Source organism: Sphaerodactylus townsendi, linkage group LG14, assembly GCF_021028975.2.
Source record: "Sphaerodactylus townsendi isolate TG3544 linkage group LG14, MPM_Stown_v2.3, whole genome shotgun sequence".
Taxonomy (NCBI): Eukaryota; Metazoa; Chordata; class Lepidosauria; order Squamata; family Sphaerodactylidae; genus Sphaerodactylus; species Sphaerodactylus townsendi.
Window position 1 is genome coordinate 44,011,598 of NC_059438.1, and position 17,540 is coordinate 44,029,137.

The window sequence follows — 17,540 nt, forward strand, 5'->3', positions numbered from 1 at the left end:
TTACTCCCCCGCAGGAGACTCAAAGGGGCTGACAATCTCCTTGCCCTTCCCCCCTCACAACAAACACCCTGTGAGGTAGGTGGGGCTGAGAGAGCTCCGAGAAGCTGTGACTAGCCCAAGGTCACCCAGCTGGCATGTGTGGGAGTGCCCAGGCTAATCTGAATTCCCCAGATAAGCCTCCACAGCTCAGGCGGCAGTGCTAGGAATCAAACCCGGTTCCTCCAGATTAGATACACGAGCTCCTAACCTCCTACGCCACTGCTGCTCCTTTAAGAAATGGATGCACTTGTGGGGGTTGCTAGACAATTAGAACAATATTGCCAGGTTTCTGTCAGCAAAGGTTGCGGAGCAGGGCCCTTTTCAAGGCTGTTTTGGCCTTGCAGTCCACCTCTGCTTCCCTCCCCTCCCCTCCCGCCCCCCAACCTGGAGGAAAGACTGACTGGGGCCAGACCTGGCAGCAACCCCCAGGTGACTCACTGCCACACAATTTGCACACCTTTCCCAGGCCCAGAGACATCCAACCAGTGACTCACCACTATTCAACAGTGGCCACCCCATGAGTGTCAGTGTGGACGTGTCAGGCTAGGATCTAAGAGACAGGTTCAAATCCCCACTGTGCCATGATTGAGCAACCTTGGGCCGGACACCTGGTCTCAGGGTATCTTACCGCACAGGGGTTGTTGTCAGAATTAAGTGGAGAAGAGGAGAACAATTGGGGAGAAAGGAAAACAGCAAGGTATAAATAAATTAAATAAATGATAAAGTTGAAGGTTGGGGGTCAGGGCAGGTTGGTGAGTGGGAAGGAGAGAAAGGAAGCCAGGAACGGTGGGGAGACGGGAGGCTGCCAGGAGGAGGAGGGGAGGGAGGTGCTGGGGAAAATGAGGTCAATTTCCAGCTTGCATCTAACCACTACCTTTGACAACCACATAAAGGGTTTTGCTTTTATCTCCAAATTGCAAAGAAGGGGGATTAAGAAATTGAAAATTCCCTAAATCAGTCTTGCAAGTTCATAACAGAAGTGAGTTTCAATCCAGAGATTTGTTGATTTTGCAGCATCTTAATAATATTTTGTCCACATGTATTGTCTCAGTAACCCTTATAATATCCCTGTTAGCTGGGCTGGTACTATTATTCCTACATGTGTTGAATTGTCCTGTTTTCAACAAACTAGCCACACAGCATATATGCTCGAGCTGTCCTTTCACATAACAGCTTGATTATTCAGGTCACAATAGCCACGTATTGTCAAGGGTGATATGCCAGGAGAGTTGTTTGTTTGTTTCAGTCCTTCTCATTAACCAGGGTGGGAATGAACACTGTGCTAATTTGGCTGGGTTGTGTCCTGCTTTGGCTGCTCTGGAAAGGGATGAGGCTGCTCACTGTAAAGTAGATCTTTCAGTCATCCCTCTGTTAGGAGCCTGTGGGTTTGATGTGAAAAACCTTCTGCTCTGTCTTTTAGAAGATAAGTGATTCTTTGAGTTTTCCTTAGTTTAGACTGTGTTTTTAATAAGACCTGCCACCTTTAAAAGTATGATTGATACGTATTTCCTCATATCGTTCTTACTTAGAAGGGGAAAATATTTGTTTGCTCATCCCTGGGTGAAGGTGAGCTATTTTTATCCCTCCTTGACATCCCCAGACATCCTCTTTGGCAAGCTAGCCTTTCATAGGTCGAATTCCCACTACCGTCTTAGCCAGGTTTCAGAACACAAACTAACCAGGTTTGAGGGACGACCTCCCCATGGCTTGCATGGCAGATTCCGTTTCTGGCTCTCGTTCTCGTTAATCTGCATTCCAGCAGGACCTGGTTGCAAGTGGCACAGACCCCATTAACACGGTTCAGAGCTGATCCGAGGGGAGGGATGAGGGTTGAAACCGTGACTCGTTTCCCACCGTGGAGTGTGACGCGGAGTGGGGCCAACCAATCAGCGCTGCGATGCGCACGCAGCCTTTCCTTGGATTCATTTCCGCTTTTGCGATCGGCCAGCAGAAGGGGACGCAAACGTTAAACAGTCAAACATGTAACTTTGAATCGTTAATGGTTTTTACAGGTAACGATTCACTGTTTGCACAGTTAAACAGTTAAACGTTAAACTTTTACACGCTGGTGTTTTTTTTAATCACGCCCCTACAATGTACGTTTCCTCAGTGGGAAAAGGTCCCGCCCCATCAAGGCATGCCAGCCAATCAGGGGAGACCAGCAAAGCGAGCTCGCCTGGTAGTGGGGATTGCTAAGAGTTCTGCAACCGGGTGTGTCTGCTGTATGTACTCCTTTCTTGATTGGGGAGGGATAGAAGGTTTCTGCGGTTTCACCACAAACAGGTTTGGATCTGCGTTACCGCAGGAATTTCAAATTAGAGAGTTAGACCATAATGGTAGATTATTTCCCCACCCTCACAACAGGAACCCCGTCCTCCAGACTCCAGAGCTTCTCTCCTCTTCCTCCCTCCCATGCTGCCAGGCGCAGGGGCTCTGGCTCTGGGGCTCTGGGCTCGCTCCCACGCATGTTGGGCCAGGCCTCACCATGAAACTCGCTGCCAGATCTCTGGTCAGTGATTCTCCCTCCGTCACATCTACTTCACAGGGTTATTTTGAGGACGACATGGAGCCTGAGCTCCTCAAAGGGAAGGTGGGATTAAAATGAGATAAATACACTCCTCATCCCACCATGAAGGATTAATTTTCTTAGTTGGCAGTTATTCAGTATTCGAGAAAGACATTAAAGTTTTTAAGCAGATGGGTTTGAATTTGAAGCATAATGAGAATACAGAAATTACTTGTCAGCCTTAAAATCTTATACCACTTTCACCCAATTGCTTTTGAGTCATTCAGCTGTTTTAACATCTGATAATAGTTCGTGTGAAACAGGAAACTGAAAAGAGAGGAATTTGTCATGCAGATTAGCATTCTGGCCAGGGGAGCCTTTATCCTGTGCTTCTCTCTGGCCACTGCAGAGATGGTTCTCCACCACCGAATGTGCTTCCTATCATACATTTTTTACAAGACCTTTGTTTTTTAAGGAGTCTCAAACTGCCTCTAGTGCAAAGGGAATGTACTCTAAAATGGGGGACAATCTCCACAGCAGGCAGAGAGAGGATTGTGTGGAACAAATACATGGAATCCAGGCCTTAAATGTTGTATTCTCATTTATGTATAAAAATAAATCCTCCTGTCCTGTCAATTGAGAAATTGTACATGGGGTTCCACCATTTATAATTATTTAACCCAAAGACGACTGTTTCTTTTAAAATAGTTAGAGTTCTTTTTTACCCAGTCTTTTCCTTTGGAATAATTCCAATGATCCCTGTTATAAAAGCCCAGCACTAGGCAATGCAGACAATGTGCACACAGCTCAATGTTACTACTGATTTCTTTAATTCAGAGAGACTGGAATTAACTTTGCTGCCCAAGATTGTATAGTTGAACTTCTGACAGCAACTGGGAGGTGTGTTGGGTGGGTGGGACTGGAATTGTGCAAAGTTAAATGTTAAAAGGACACAGGTCGTGTCCCCCACACAGAGGAGTGTTCCAGCTGGAGCTTCACAGATTTCAGAGATATCTGCTTGGGCCTTGACATATTTATCTGGGCTAAATAGAGAGCTTTCTGAGGAACTCACGGTCTTTTGCAAACCATGGTCAGAGTGATTGTTGGTGGATTCCGCACCATACTTGTATAACAGGTTGCAGTCGTTATAAAGGAACCCATTTGCGTTTCCCCCATTCATATCCAGTGGCGTAATGTCCATTGGGCAATGCGGGCAGCTGTCCAGGGCTCAGGAATTTTGCAGGGCATGCTCCTGCGTTGTTATTTTTTGGTGTTTTTTCACATTTCAGCCTGCAGAGGGCGCATTTCTAGAGATACCGGCACCAAAATGCCGATCATAATCGGCACCAAAATGCCGGTATCATAAGGAGACTGTCCTGATGATGCCTCCCAAGCTTGGTGCAATTTGGTTCAGGAGGTCCAAAGTTATGGACCCCCAAACGGGTTGCCCCATCCCCCATTGTTTTCAATGGGAGCTAAGGAGATGGGGGATTTAATAGCAGCACGAGGAGTCCATGCTTTGTCCCCCCTGAACGAGCTTTGACTTGGGGGTGTCATCGGAACAGATCCTAATGATTCCCTAAAATTTGAATTGTCACTAAGCTTAACAATTGCACCCCTGACAGGCACCCCCAGAATCTTACTTCTGCATTGATTTTTCCCCATTGATAAGAACATAAGAACATGGAACTAGCCAGCTGGATCAAGACCAGAGTACATCTAGTCCAAGCTTTCTCTGCTGCTACATTGTGGCCCCCAAGGTGCCTTTAGGAGCTCACGCATGAGGAGGTGTAAAAGCAAAGCTGACCTTCTGCTGTTGCTGCTATACCAGAGCACCTGGTCTGCTAAGGCGACAATCTGAGAGATCAAGAATTATAGAAGCCATAGATCGGCTATACTCCATAAAATCTGTCCAAGCCCGCACTAAAATTTCATCCAGGTTAGGGTGCATCCCTTTCTCCTGTGGCGGCATATTCCCGCGTTGCGTGAAGAAGTGTTTCCTTTTATTGGTCCTAATTCTTCCCCCCCGCCTTTTCCATGAATGCCCCCTAGTTTTGCAATATTGTGAGAAAGAGAGAAAAATTTATCTCCATATCAGCATTTTCTACCCCATGCATAATTTTATAGACTGTCATATACACGGACATGCTCTTGAAACTGAAGATTACCAAACTACCGCAGCCTCTCCTCATGCAGGAAGGTGCTCCATTCCTTCAATCATCCCTCGTTTGCCCTTCTCTGCGCTTTTTCTATCTCGCCCGATATCCTTTTTTGAGATGTAGCAGCCAGAGACTGCAGACATAGTACTCAAATTGCAGTACGCGCCACGGCTTTATATAAGGGCGCGTGACAATTTTTGCAGTTTTATTTATCGCTCCTTTCCTAATTATCCCCAGCATAGAGTTTGCCTTTTTAACTTGGCTGCCGGCGCATTTGGAGTTGACATTCCAGCGGGCCGATCAGCTTCTAAAGGCGCCCAAATCCACGCCTGCCAATTGTCGGCGATACATTAAGCACTGACCAGCTTATGGCGTCAATAATGTGAAGTTTGGATTTTTTGCCCTTAATATTGCATCACTTTGCATTTTGCTTACATTAAGACTGCATTTGCCATTTCTTAGCCCACTCACCTGAATTTATCAAGGTCCGGTAAGGGCTCTTAGCAATCAACTTTGTAGTTCTCCACCACCCTGCACCTAATTTGGGTATCATCAGCAAGCTTGGCTACCACTTTGCTTCACCCACCCCTACGCCAGGTCATTTTATGGGCCGGTTAAAAGAGCACTGTGGTCCCAAAGCGGATCCTTAGGGGACCACCACTCCACCACATCTCTCCATTGTGAGAACTTCCCATTTTACACCCACCCTTTTTGTTTCTGTTTCCTCGGCCAGTTTTTTAATCCATAGGAGGGACACCTCTCTTAATCCTTCATTGCTAGGGTTTTATCAATGCTCTCTGGTGAGGAACTTTGTCAAAAGCCTTTAGGAAATCCAAGTAAATGCAATGTCCACTGATTCCCCCTTATCCACATGCCTGTTTACACCCTCAAAGAACTCTAGTAAGTTTTGTAAGACAGGATTTGCCTCTCTGGTAAAAGCCATGCTGACTCTTCCTCAGCAGGTCTTGCTTTTCTTACACATGTTTAATAATTTTATCTTTAATAATAGATTCTACTAATTTGCACCCAGGGAACAGATGTCAAACTGAGCTGGCCCCAGCCTGTAATTTCCTCAAAGTCCCTCTAGATCCTTTTCTTTAAAGATTGGTGTGACACATTGGCCCATCTTCCAGTCTTCAAGGGGATGGAGCCTGATTTCAGGGATAAGTTGCATATTAAAGTGAGAACATCAGCAATTTCATGTGCTTGAGCTCTTTGGGTGAAGTCGCAATCTGGGCCAAGGGGATTTGGTAGCATTTAGTTTATCAATGGCTGCCAGAACTTCTTCCTCGTCTACTCACTATCTTCAGCTGGATTCCTCGGATTCGCCTCCCTAAGGAAGCTTCTTGGTTCCAGGTGCAGGAATTTTCCTACCTGCTCTTGGGTGAAGACAGATGCAAAGAATTCATTCAGCTTCTCTGCAATCCTCCCTGTCATCTTTAGCACACTTTTTGTTCCTTCTGTCATCTAACTGGCCTCCATCAGCTTCCCTAGCTGGCTTTCCTGCTGCTTTTGATGTACTTTGAAGAACTGTTTGTTACTGGTCTTGATGTTCGCAATACATGCGTTCCTCTTAATCCTTTTTTGCCTTCCTTTACAGCTAACTTATTTCTCTCTTTTTGCCACCATTTGTGTTCTCTCTGGTATTCTTTCATCAGTTAAGTTGGACTTCCATTTTCTAAAATATATCTTTTTTTCCTAATGAATTTCCTCAACCTCCCTTGTTAACCATGGTGGCTTTCTTGCTTTTGGACTGAAGCTGCCTTTCCTAACCATCACCCGGAACCACATCATATTCCAGCTGAGGCTTTTATAACTGTGTGTTTTTAAATAACCTCCAAGCATCTTGGACAGTTTTGACTCTCTTAGTGATTTCTTCCCTCTTTCGAAGCTTCCTCCTGTGCAATTTGTCCCCCCTCATCTTTTGAGAAATTTCCCTTTCTGAGAGGCGAATGTAACTTTACATTAGGTAGTTGTCACTTGTTCGCGGTATAGCAGAGATGCTGAATCTGACAGAATTGTGGTCAATTACGGCTGTTTCCTATCAGTCTCCAACAACACTGACTTCCTCCTACACCAAGATCCTGGGTCCCATAGAATTATTAGAACTAGGATGCACCTCTACAAACCATCTGCTCTAAGCCAAAGTCCATCATTTAAGCATATCCAGGAGATGTTCTCTCTCCCTTACTAAGCTTGACCTGAACATGCATTTTTCCAGTTTGGTATATGGGGAATTGAGATTAAAATTAAGCCCATTACCACGACATTTTTGCTTTTGTTGGCCTCTCTAATTTCTTTTTCCATCTCAGAATCCTCTTGTGCACTTTGGTCAGAAGGAAGATAATATATTCCTAATGTTAAACTATGCTTCACCTCTGGTATTGATATCCACAGTGCTTCTATAGAAGTCAATGGGGAATTTCTGGTGCAGCCTGTGGGGTGCACATTTCTGAAGGCACAGTCACAGAACTTTCAGGGTATCTTCAGGAGACTGTCCTGATGACACCCCCAAAATTTGATGAAGTTTGGTTCAGGGGGGCTAAAGTTATGGACCCTCAAAGGGGCAGCCTCTATCTTCTATTAGCTCCCATTGGAAACAATTGGGGATGGGGCACCCTTTTTGGGAGTCCATTAACTTTGGCCCCCCTGAACCAATCTTCACCAAACTTGGGGGGTTGTCATCAGGACAGTCTCCTGAAGATACCCTGAAATTTTGGTGTCACTAGCTTTAAAAATGCTGTTTTTTGTGGAACCCAGCAGGCAATGATACCCTGAAATTTTGGTGCCAATATCTCTAAAAATACACCCCCTGCAGGCCTAAATGTGAAAAACCACCAAAAAATAAAAACACATCAGAGAATCTCGGATGTTATCGCAAGTTTGGATCGCGCAGAGTTTGGAGGGGGCAGGCTCGGACCCTTGGCCCTCCAAGCACCTCTGAACCAGCTTAGCTCAGCCTAATCCACGGATCGGGCCAAGCTGAACTGCCAAACCTTGCTGCCTGTACTCCGCCTCTTGTCAGCCCTGCTGCGTTCTCGGATAGATCTTTCTGGGGTGGCAGGACTAGCAGTCAGGGGTGCACATGCACCTGGCCAACCCACCGACTGCGCCGCTCTCCCCTAAATGCCGCTGCTGCCCACCACCGCCTACCCGCCCCCTGCATCTCATGCCCTTTCAATCAAGGGGATAAGTTTGTTTGTATGTTTTCACAAAGCCACCAGGGGAGGAGGACGGGGGAGCTCCGCCTCTCTCTGCCGCCCATGGGGGGCATCAAACTCAGGTTTTGCCCAGGGCTCCAGTTTTCCTCGTTACGCCCTTGTTCATATGCGTGTTGTTCAGATGTGTTTGGAGCCAAAGGAAACAATCTGGATTTGCATGGAGACACTTCTCTTTTATTTCCTGCAACACATGCGCAGCTGTGCAGGCATACAGAAATGAACCCCACAGCCATGCCAATCATCCCACAATACTATCGGCTGCACCTGTGTAGCTGCACATGTGCAACATGCAAAATTTTAAAATAGAAACAGGGACCTCCCTGCAGTGGTAGGGCAATAATGAACTTGTTGCTTTAGAGTGGTCATACTCACTGCCATAAGAAGAAAACATGCTTGGGGGACTTTGAACCCTGTCAGGTACTCAGAGAATCGTTCCACATCCTCCTGGGCAATCGGCCAAGAATGGCAGGTGGGCAGATTAGTTAAGCCTATTGTGGGGGAGATGCAAGGGGCCCTAGCAAAGGGCGGAAGAGGAGGCATCTCCCCTTGCAACAGGCTTCCCACTACTGCAGGCAGGCCCTGCCCCCCCATGCGTCTAGGGGTAAGATGAGGCTTGCCACTCAACCTGGTTCCTCGGCCCAGTGGCAGGGGCTGGAAAATTGGAGAGGTGTGGCTTGGAGTAGGAGGGAAGGTGAGGATGGAGAAGGGTGGAGAAGAGTGGCTTGGGGTGGGGGAGGTCAGAAAGCTGAGGGTGGAATGTGGATGTTTGGGGGAGGGATTTGGTGGTTCTGGTCTGGGTGTTTGGGTGGGGGGCAGGTGGGAGGGCTTTGCCAGGCTGCAGAGCACTTGCTCCACAGGCCTGGCCTGGCTGTTTGGGAGAGGGAGGCAGGGGCCCTCCACAGGCCCAGCCTGAATCCTGGGGGTGGGAGGGGGAGGCGGGAAAGCTTTGCAGGTCCCACAGAGCAGCTGTTCTGCAGGCCCAGATGCCAGGCATGGATCAGCAGTTCCGCAACCCGGACTTGCTGTTGGGAAGGGGGATACTGGAGAGCCTCTGGGGGCCCACAGAGCAGCAGTGCCAAGGTGCTGCTGCTCCGCAGGCAGGGGAATCAAATGTTGCCCACACCCAGGGGAGCAGGACTCAGTTTGTGGATCCTGCTCCCCCATTGGTGGAGGGTTCCACATCATGACATTCTATTCTATAGCATTTTATTGTTTAGGATGGAGAACGGCGCGGAACTTACAGTAAATGGGTGGAAGGGAGGACAATGAAGCATTTCTTACCTATTGCGGCCAGATGTGCAGAGGCTACTGAAATAAGCACAGACACGGCTTGGATTGAAATAGGGCCGCAGCCCTTTTTATTAAACAATGCTGAAAGAAGCTGGGCAATCCAGAGGAGCACATCTTCCTGGCTGAACCAGCCTTCCCCCCTTTACACTCGGGGAGGACAGGTGTTCCTGGCCATGGAGCACTCGCCCCCCTTCCCGTGGCCCTGTCATATGGGGCATCGGGCTCACCAGCAGAGGCCCTTCTGGGCATGCTCCCCGAGCCCTTCCCAATTTCTGCCTCTTATGGAGGCCTCCCTAGGTGGGGAGGTCTGGCCTGCAAGCTTGGTCCTCCCCCAAAATGATGCACTCCTCTGCCCAAACCGCCACCGAGCTGACTTGGCAGCTCCCGCCACAGCTTCACAGCAACCAACCAAAGCCCCCAACCACCTACCAGGCGTACGCCATTGGAGCGGATTTCCACACTGACTGGTGCACACCATCCGTCGGATTTACTTTCCGACAGGTGTATGCCATTCAATTGGAAACCAAGTGCTACCATGCACTGACTGGCACGGGTGCGGGAACCCCCAGACCACCCTACGGGGCCCCGCTGGTATTCCAGCCAATCATGCAGAGCTTGCCACACTGCAATGAGCCACAGGTCCGTGCCCCTTTCCAAGAGGTGCACACCATCCTGTGCAAACAGCAGAGGCATCTGTAGCCGAGTGCAAGGGCGCTGAATCACCCCACCGCACAGCAACCAGACCACTTGCGCCGCTGCCTTGGACACTTTTCAGCGTGCCTCGTTCACTTTCTGTGGATCCCTGGCTCCTCTCCAGCAGAACCGCAGCAACAGGAGTGACCAGAACAGCTTCACTCCCAGCAGTAGAGATCGTAGCCCATGCAGGTTGGCTTCCATCCCTGCCGACAGCTCCAGGTCCGTCACAGTTGGCAGATCGTTCTCGCCCAGATGTATGACAATGGAATCAGGGGGTCCCGGTCTGCCCATGGCCTCTTGAATGGTGGGCATCAAGGAGTCCCAACACCTGCCCCGGGATACCACGTCCATGCCAGGCCCGAGGTGCAGATCATGACCTCATTTGGACTCAGCAGCGTGCATGCCAGCCCAATGGATCACGCTGTGGCCCACGATCCAGATCTGGGTACGACCTGCTGGACCTATAGACAGTACAGAAACATATTACCCATAGGGAGTTCACACCGGCTCTTTAATTATGAGTCTTCACCCTCTCCCACCAGAATACAGAATGACGAGTGGGGTGGGGGTGGGGCAGAGGAGAACCCAGTCCCAACTAGCTCTCAGTCACCAAAAAAGGGGGGAAGGGGTGGCAACCCCCACACCAGGTATGGCAGGGGAATGACCAAGCTCCCCATGAAACAGAAATAAAGAGGTAGGAGAGAGGGGGGTAGGTGACCCCTCCGTGGGAACTCCCACCCCTTGTAACCCTAAGTGGGCCTTGGCCTGACATGCCAAACCATCTTGGAGGTGCAAACATGTGGGCTAAAGCCGCCTGTCCCCATCAACCGCACCACCCCTACTCAAGCCCATGTAAGGGGCATGTCTGATCTGTGCCCTCACAGTCAAACATGCATGTCTATTGCCAAGAAGCTTGTTTTTTCTGCCCCCCCCCCCCCCGGCCACCCGACAACCGTGCTGTGGGAGGGGGTGACTCCTGGTAGCTGCCTGGCCTGCCATGGGTGTTCTGAACAGTGCCTATAATGGAAAGGGGGATGAACGACAGCCCAGTACCTCTTATGAAGCAAGCAGCTCTACCACCACCGCTGCCTCTCATGCAAACCCTTCCTGCCCCTCACTGCAGGGAAAGAAAACCAGGACTGGCTCCGACCCAGGATGCGTTGACGCTGGAAGTCCACGAACCAGGGAATGGATGGGCCAACGTACCGCTGTCTGCACACCCTGGTCCACGGGATCACTGCAATCCCTCCATCGCCGCAGCTGCCAGGGGTTCCCCTGCATCGCCGGCAGCATCATCTTGACCAGCTGGGGAGCCCGAGTCGCTAGACAAGCGCCACTCCCCTGCTGAAATAAAGAATAGTCATGAAATACCATAGTCATATACTGTAAAGTGATGCACAAACTCAGAGCAGCCTCTCTCCCCCGACTGCCTTGTTGTTCCTAAGTCATGTCTTATTTATTTTTATTTTTATTAAAAAATCATCCAAAACCACTCTAACCCCCCACCACCTCTCGTGTGGTAGAACAGTGGTAAGCGACCAGAGCAGGAAGGGGGGGGTGCAGGCTGACTGGGAACAGGCCGTCCCTACCAGCCCCCTAACCACCCCAATGGGATCCAGCCCCCCTCTTTCCTCATCTGGTTCGTTTGCCAAACTGTGCCAAATACTTCCGCCCCTGCGGAGACCAACATTGTCCCCCTTAACAACCCTGCTGTAATCCAGGGGAGACTAAGAGAGAGGGGCTGATTGAGATCCAGCCCCACGGAAGAGGGGCCATAATGACCCACCCTCGTCAGCCTGATGGGAAACTACACTACAATCAGCAACCCACGACCCCAGCCGCTTAAAAGCGCCTCGTGCCCATGCAGCTGTAAAGGAAATTGAAGGGGTACGGTAATCTTCGTCCAGAAATGAGTACTAACACAGAGCTTGTGTCCAGCAAGCCCTGGTATTCCACTCACCCCGGGCCTTTCCTCGCCAGGAGGACCCATACCCCCCGCAGAAAAAACCTCCCCCCCCCCTTCGAGATACCCTGCGCGCGCTTGACACACTCAGGAGCTCATACCTAAAAGGAGGGCCATAATGCCAGGGGGGAGTGCCCTGTTACGCTCGCCTCCTCGAATCCCAAAGGCTCCTACCACCAACCCGTTGTAGCGCCCTCCGTGGGACACAGGGCAGGATCCCCTGCCCAATAGGGTGGAGGCTGCTGAGCTTGGCTACATCGAAAGGGGAGAAGTGCCCTTCCTCAACTGGAAACATGGGAGGTGCCTCCATCCCCACATTTTGTCCAACCTGAAGGGCTAAGCGCCCACCCCGCTTCTCCGACGCCATCTCTGCACAAAGACCTATACTGCTACTGCCACTAAACCACTCCGTTTGCCTCGATGCGTCGAAAAAGAGGCCGAGGCCACCGCGTGCTGCCTGGTATAGGTGGCTTGCTCCACCCAAGTGCCTGTGCGCCTCAGCGTGCCAATTGCCGGGGGTGAGACCGGCCATTCAGCTGCCCAGGGACACGCCTGCCCCCTCTTTGGAGCGCTCACTGTCGCCGTTACGGGCCCGGTTGGTTCTGGTGCCGCCATTTGGGTTTGTGCGGGAGCGGCTCCAATCCGGGATTTTGCAGAAGGGTGGCTTGTTCAGCAATTTCCAAAAATACGGGTTGAGCGAAATAAAATGGGGCAAATTCGTTTTGGGGATGGGACCTGTGCCAAGTCCCCTCCCCCCAAATGTTTTGTATTGTATTTGTATACACTCATCATATTTGCCCTGTGTGGAATCCCCCACAGTTTGGATGGGAAGAACTTCCATCCGTGTAGAAGCCCTGAGTCCCAATAGAGCCTCCAAACAGCGAACAGCCTCCAAGGGACTTCAGCCACTGCCGCCCCCCACAGAAGGCCTCTTTCTAGCCCCCCGTGTGACCCAGGACCCTGCCTGGCCCCGCCCTTGTTCTTCTTCTGCAGCCTCAAGAATCCCGCTGCTAATGAAGGATGAGGCCGTGAGCAAAGGGTGCTGAGCGCCGGCCCTGAGGGAAGCTGGAGGAAAAGCCTGCAGCAGCCTTCCCACAATGCAGTGGCTCATTTGTGATCCACTTCAGATTCCACAGCCACAGATTCTCCATTAGTGATGATGTGGTGAGCCCAACGTGTTGAGTGAGGATGCCCTTTTGAGAGGGACTGACACCATCAGAGGTCATCCAATGGCCATATATCTGCCACACCCTCTCCTTGAAAGGATGAAGCACTGCCAGCATTGCAGCTGTCCACATCCACTTAACCTCCAGGAAAAACAAAATGTCTATACAGGTTGAATATTTGACACATTCAGTATCTAATAACATGTTCTTCATAACAGGGATGTTAAAGCTGAGTCAAAAATAAATATGTAGTTTAGAACATTATGGAAAAAGTTTATAAGGCTGTGTAGGAATTATGCTGTTTAAATTTCTCCAAGATGATATCCTGGGGGTTTTCCTCTATAAATACATCATATCGTTACTTTTTAAATATTCCATGGAATATTTCAATTTCGTAAATGTTGGCACCATTCTTTAAATCTCCTGTTCACTTCCTAAAAAATTAATTGAATAAAAAAGATGAGCACATTTAATTCAAAATAAAACGCAATATCAAACACCGTTTTTAGAGCACCTCTGCTCATTTTAACCACAACTTGCATCTAGACATAAAATACCATTGCTTTTGACATATCTAGGTCAAACTGGAAGAGACGTGGGCTACCTTGTTCCATATAGGTCATTTTTAAAGATTTCTTCTTCTGTGGCATCTCTTAATATCATCATCTGGTCACGAACATGAAACACTTATATCTCTTGTTCCTTCAAACAGAATAGAAAATATTGATCCCAAATTGCATTTTGATGTTCACTTGCTGACAAAGATTCCGAAGGGGAATACAGAGGTCAGTGCCAAAAATCTACTCCTAAAAACAATGACATTACAAGCAAGTATCTTGTGATTTTTTAAAAAAAAATCTAAGATCAATCCACTTTTAAAGGCTCAGTCTTAAAATATAAGAAGCCAACAGGTCATAGAAATGCTTCTGGCTTGTCCAGCCCAAATGACTCAGCCAATTTATATATGTATTCTGTGTGCCACAAGGGAGGGGAAATCCCAGCCTTCAGTGTACAAAAAGATTGCAAAACATGCTTTAATACTCTTCCAATATCTTTTTTCTTTTTTTAACAGCTGGACAAATCTTTAGAAGAAGTCACTATGCAGCTTCAGGACACTCCTGAGAAGACCACGTATATCAGGCAAAACCACTATCAAGAGCTCAATGATATTCTCAGTATAGGCAACTTTACAGAGAACAAAGGTATGTAGCAGTCAAATCAAGCCAAGGTGTGCAGATAGTCTTGAGGAAGTGTGCCTCTCATGCTGTGCTCCCTGCTGCAGTTAATCGGCAATAGGAGGGCTATCCTAGGCACATTATGCACAAGGCACAGCAGGGGAGATTTGTGAGTAAGCACAACTTTGCCCCCAACATCTTCCCTCTACCCACCCCAGCCCTTCCCACTCCTCGCTCTCCTGTGCACACACCTCCCCTTCCTCCTTTTCACATTTGTTATTAATTAATTTTTTGTTATTGATGGTATTGGTATATCAGTATAGTAGTAGCAGTAGTACATGCACAAAAGGACCCCATATACCAATAAGACTGAAACAAACTGATTAGTACTAATACAAATATCCCTGTCAAATAATAAAACACATCATTATGACACCATAAGTAGTCTGATCCTTCTTGCAACATGAGCAAAAAGTGCTACTTGGAAATGTATGGATCACCATCAGATTGTACACAAATCAGCATTCCCAGTGTTGCCAGTATGCCCCACAATTGGGAGAAATCCTTTAATATATTTAGTCCTTATGTCATCATATAGAGGACATTCCAAAACACAGTGCAGAATGTCCTCATCTGCCTCACTGCCACAAATACATCTACAGTTAGATACCGGCATATTACTACATCGTGCTCTAAACACTGTCATTGGTGTAGCCTGGAATCTCAGGTTAGTAAGTGCCATTCTAAAATAGTTGACAAGTTCTCTAAATATGGTGACCTAAAATAGTCCTTCTTAAAAAGTTGAAAGAAGAGGGCAACTTTGGACTGATTAATTCAATCTCTATCTATTACTGCATCCACCTGAAAGATCCGGTCCCTCTGGGCCATTTCCTGGCTGCCACTATTGAGAACATCATCTAGTATGGAACAGCATGCTTGAATTAAAGTAAGATATTCTGAACAAGATTTCTGTTGGACCAGATGCAACATCAGACTCTGATGACACATAGAGTTTGGATCACTGGATCACTGCTTCCTCCAATATTTTAAAATGTGTGTCTTAGCACGCGCTCTTATGGAGGGTAATCTTAATTCCGCTCTCATAAGGGTTATAGGTGATCACTTAGGAAGACCCAAAATTCTTCTCATAAATGTGTTTTGAATTTTCTCAATAGGGTCCACAATAAATTTGTCCCAGCCCCAAATTTCTATCCCATATAACATACAAGGAATCACTTTACTGATGAACAGCCCCCTCTAGAAAAAAAAGAATTTAACAATTAACCCCATACTTTTAAAAGTTGCTGCACGCAAGGATGTCAAATGTGCCTTCCAAGAAAGTGTCTCATTGAATATTAATCCCAGATATTTGTAGGAGCTACTTTGTTCTATTGGTGTACTCAAGATACTCCACACAAATTTCCTGGCCCATCTTCTGAAGACCACCACCTTGGTTTTGGAGTAGTTTATATGGTATATCAATATATTGATATAAGCAGAAAATCACTGCAAATTTGCCATCTTTTATAGCATTTGAAAACCTCCAAATGCCAGATCAGCCATTTCCCTCTTGCTCTCACTTCCAGAACTATTGCCGTTAACAACAGTGGGGGCGGGGGGGGAGGCATGTCTGTAGGATGAATTACGAATAGTGGGCCAACTGTTAGTAACAAGTCTGTCTCTCCTCCCAAGGCTGCAGCAGCAGGAACTCTGTGTGTGTCAGTGTATCTGTGTGTTGGGGGTTGGTGGGGGGTGGGGAGAATATCTCTTCTAGGACATGATCCCCTTCTTCAGCAGAGTGTGGTCCAGGGAATTGTTTTACCTCTTTCCTTTGAGGCGGGGGGTTATTTTTTAAAATGTGCTACAATGTTGATATAACTGCAATCACAGGTATATCAATATAACTGCAATTTAAAGGGCTTTAACAAAGCCCAGGTGTGATGAGATCTGTGCCTTTAAGAGGGAGTTGATGGGCAGATTTAAGAGAACCAGGAAAAGCAGAGGCCCACTGAGACTTCAGCAAGCATGCTGTGGAACAAGTAGTGAATGCCTTTTTGTGTGTAATCAGAGAAATGTGAGGAGACCACACTGCAGCCCCACTGTGCAGCTAAAAGCCCTGAGGTAAGCATTCCATGCACAAATCAGTCAATTTCTTCACTGACACAACTTGTCAGGAGGCTTAGGGGAAATGGCAGTGTTTGGTGCCTAATCTCCCTTCAAAACCTTTAAGAAATTTTAAACTTTGAAAGGGCTGTGTGTGTGTGTGTGTGCACACGCATGTGCGTGATGTGCAATGCTAGCATAGCTCACTGCCTCACCATCCTCCAACTTAAGCTAAGGAGTATCTTCACTTTTGTCTCTTAAAGATCTCCTGGAGGGACTGATACTGGGGGTCAATGACTTCTCAACCGGAGGAACCCTCTCCTAATTCTGGGTTGCTTCACATGTAATAGTTGGCTCTTGCATGCAGAATATAACATGAGTGACTCTCACTACCCACAGCGGACCAGAATTTGCTCCCATTCCCCATTGAATTGCCATAGGACAAGCAGGCGTGAGTGTTGTAAAACCCATGCAGATGTGGCTGTGTGATACCCACAACAGCATGAGATCACCATATGGGAAAGTGGCTGCCACACAACTGAGAAGTTCTGGTCTCAGAGTCAGTGTTGTGGAGGTCAGATCTGCCTGCGCAGGACACGAGCCAGAAGAAGCACCAGGACAGCTGGGACTGCAAAAGCTGTTGAGGGCCAGGTTTTTGGAAGTGGGGGGTGGGAAACAGAGGAGCTGAAGAAAGGTTTGAGTTCAAAAAATAGCATTATTCCTCTGGAATTTCTTGAGAAAGGACAATCATTTGGGTAAATCACTCAACATGTAGAAAATGGTTTTTAAAATGTTCCTGCTTAGGAGGGCAGCTGATCTGACCAGTGGCTGTGGCCGTTGAGCCTGCTGTTGATCCCTCATGAATTGTTGTTTTCTATCCTGCAGATTGTTCTGACATTTGAAATGTTTGAATATTTTCTTAGGGCTACAAGAACCATTGCTGCACATTATGTAAAATTTTAAAACACGTTGCTGTAGACCCTAGGATGGTCTGCTGTTCTGCAATTAAAAGGTGTAGTTTCCTTTCACATAGATATTGAGAAAGCTGTATTGAAAAATCACCTTGATCAAAATCCACAAGCCCCATGGAATACCACAGAGCCCTCAAGAACAGGCAAAGACTTTATAGAAGACATCAACTCCCCAGAACAGTAAGTGGCACCACTTTTACTTCTCACATCCACAACAAAAACCTGGGATGCTTTAAACTGAAGGAGGGTTA

General features: G+C 47.8%; 1 protein-coding gene across 1 annotated transcript in view; it reads left to right on the forward strand.

Annotated features, from left to right (window-relative positions):
- GABBR2 (gamma-aminobutyric acid type B receptor subunit 2) overlaps positions 1-17,540 on the forward strand; it is a 425,828-nt gene that overhangs the window by 399,548 nt on the left and 8,740 nt on the right. Inside the window, exons 17-18 of the mRNA XM_048516192.1 lie at positions 14,113-14,242; positions 17,352-17,469. Of these exons, the coding sequence (XP_048372149.1) occupies positions 14,113-14,242; positions 17,352-17,469 (248 nt within the window). The remainder of the gene's footprint in view (positions 1-14,112; positions 14,243-17,351; positions 17,470-17,540) is intronic.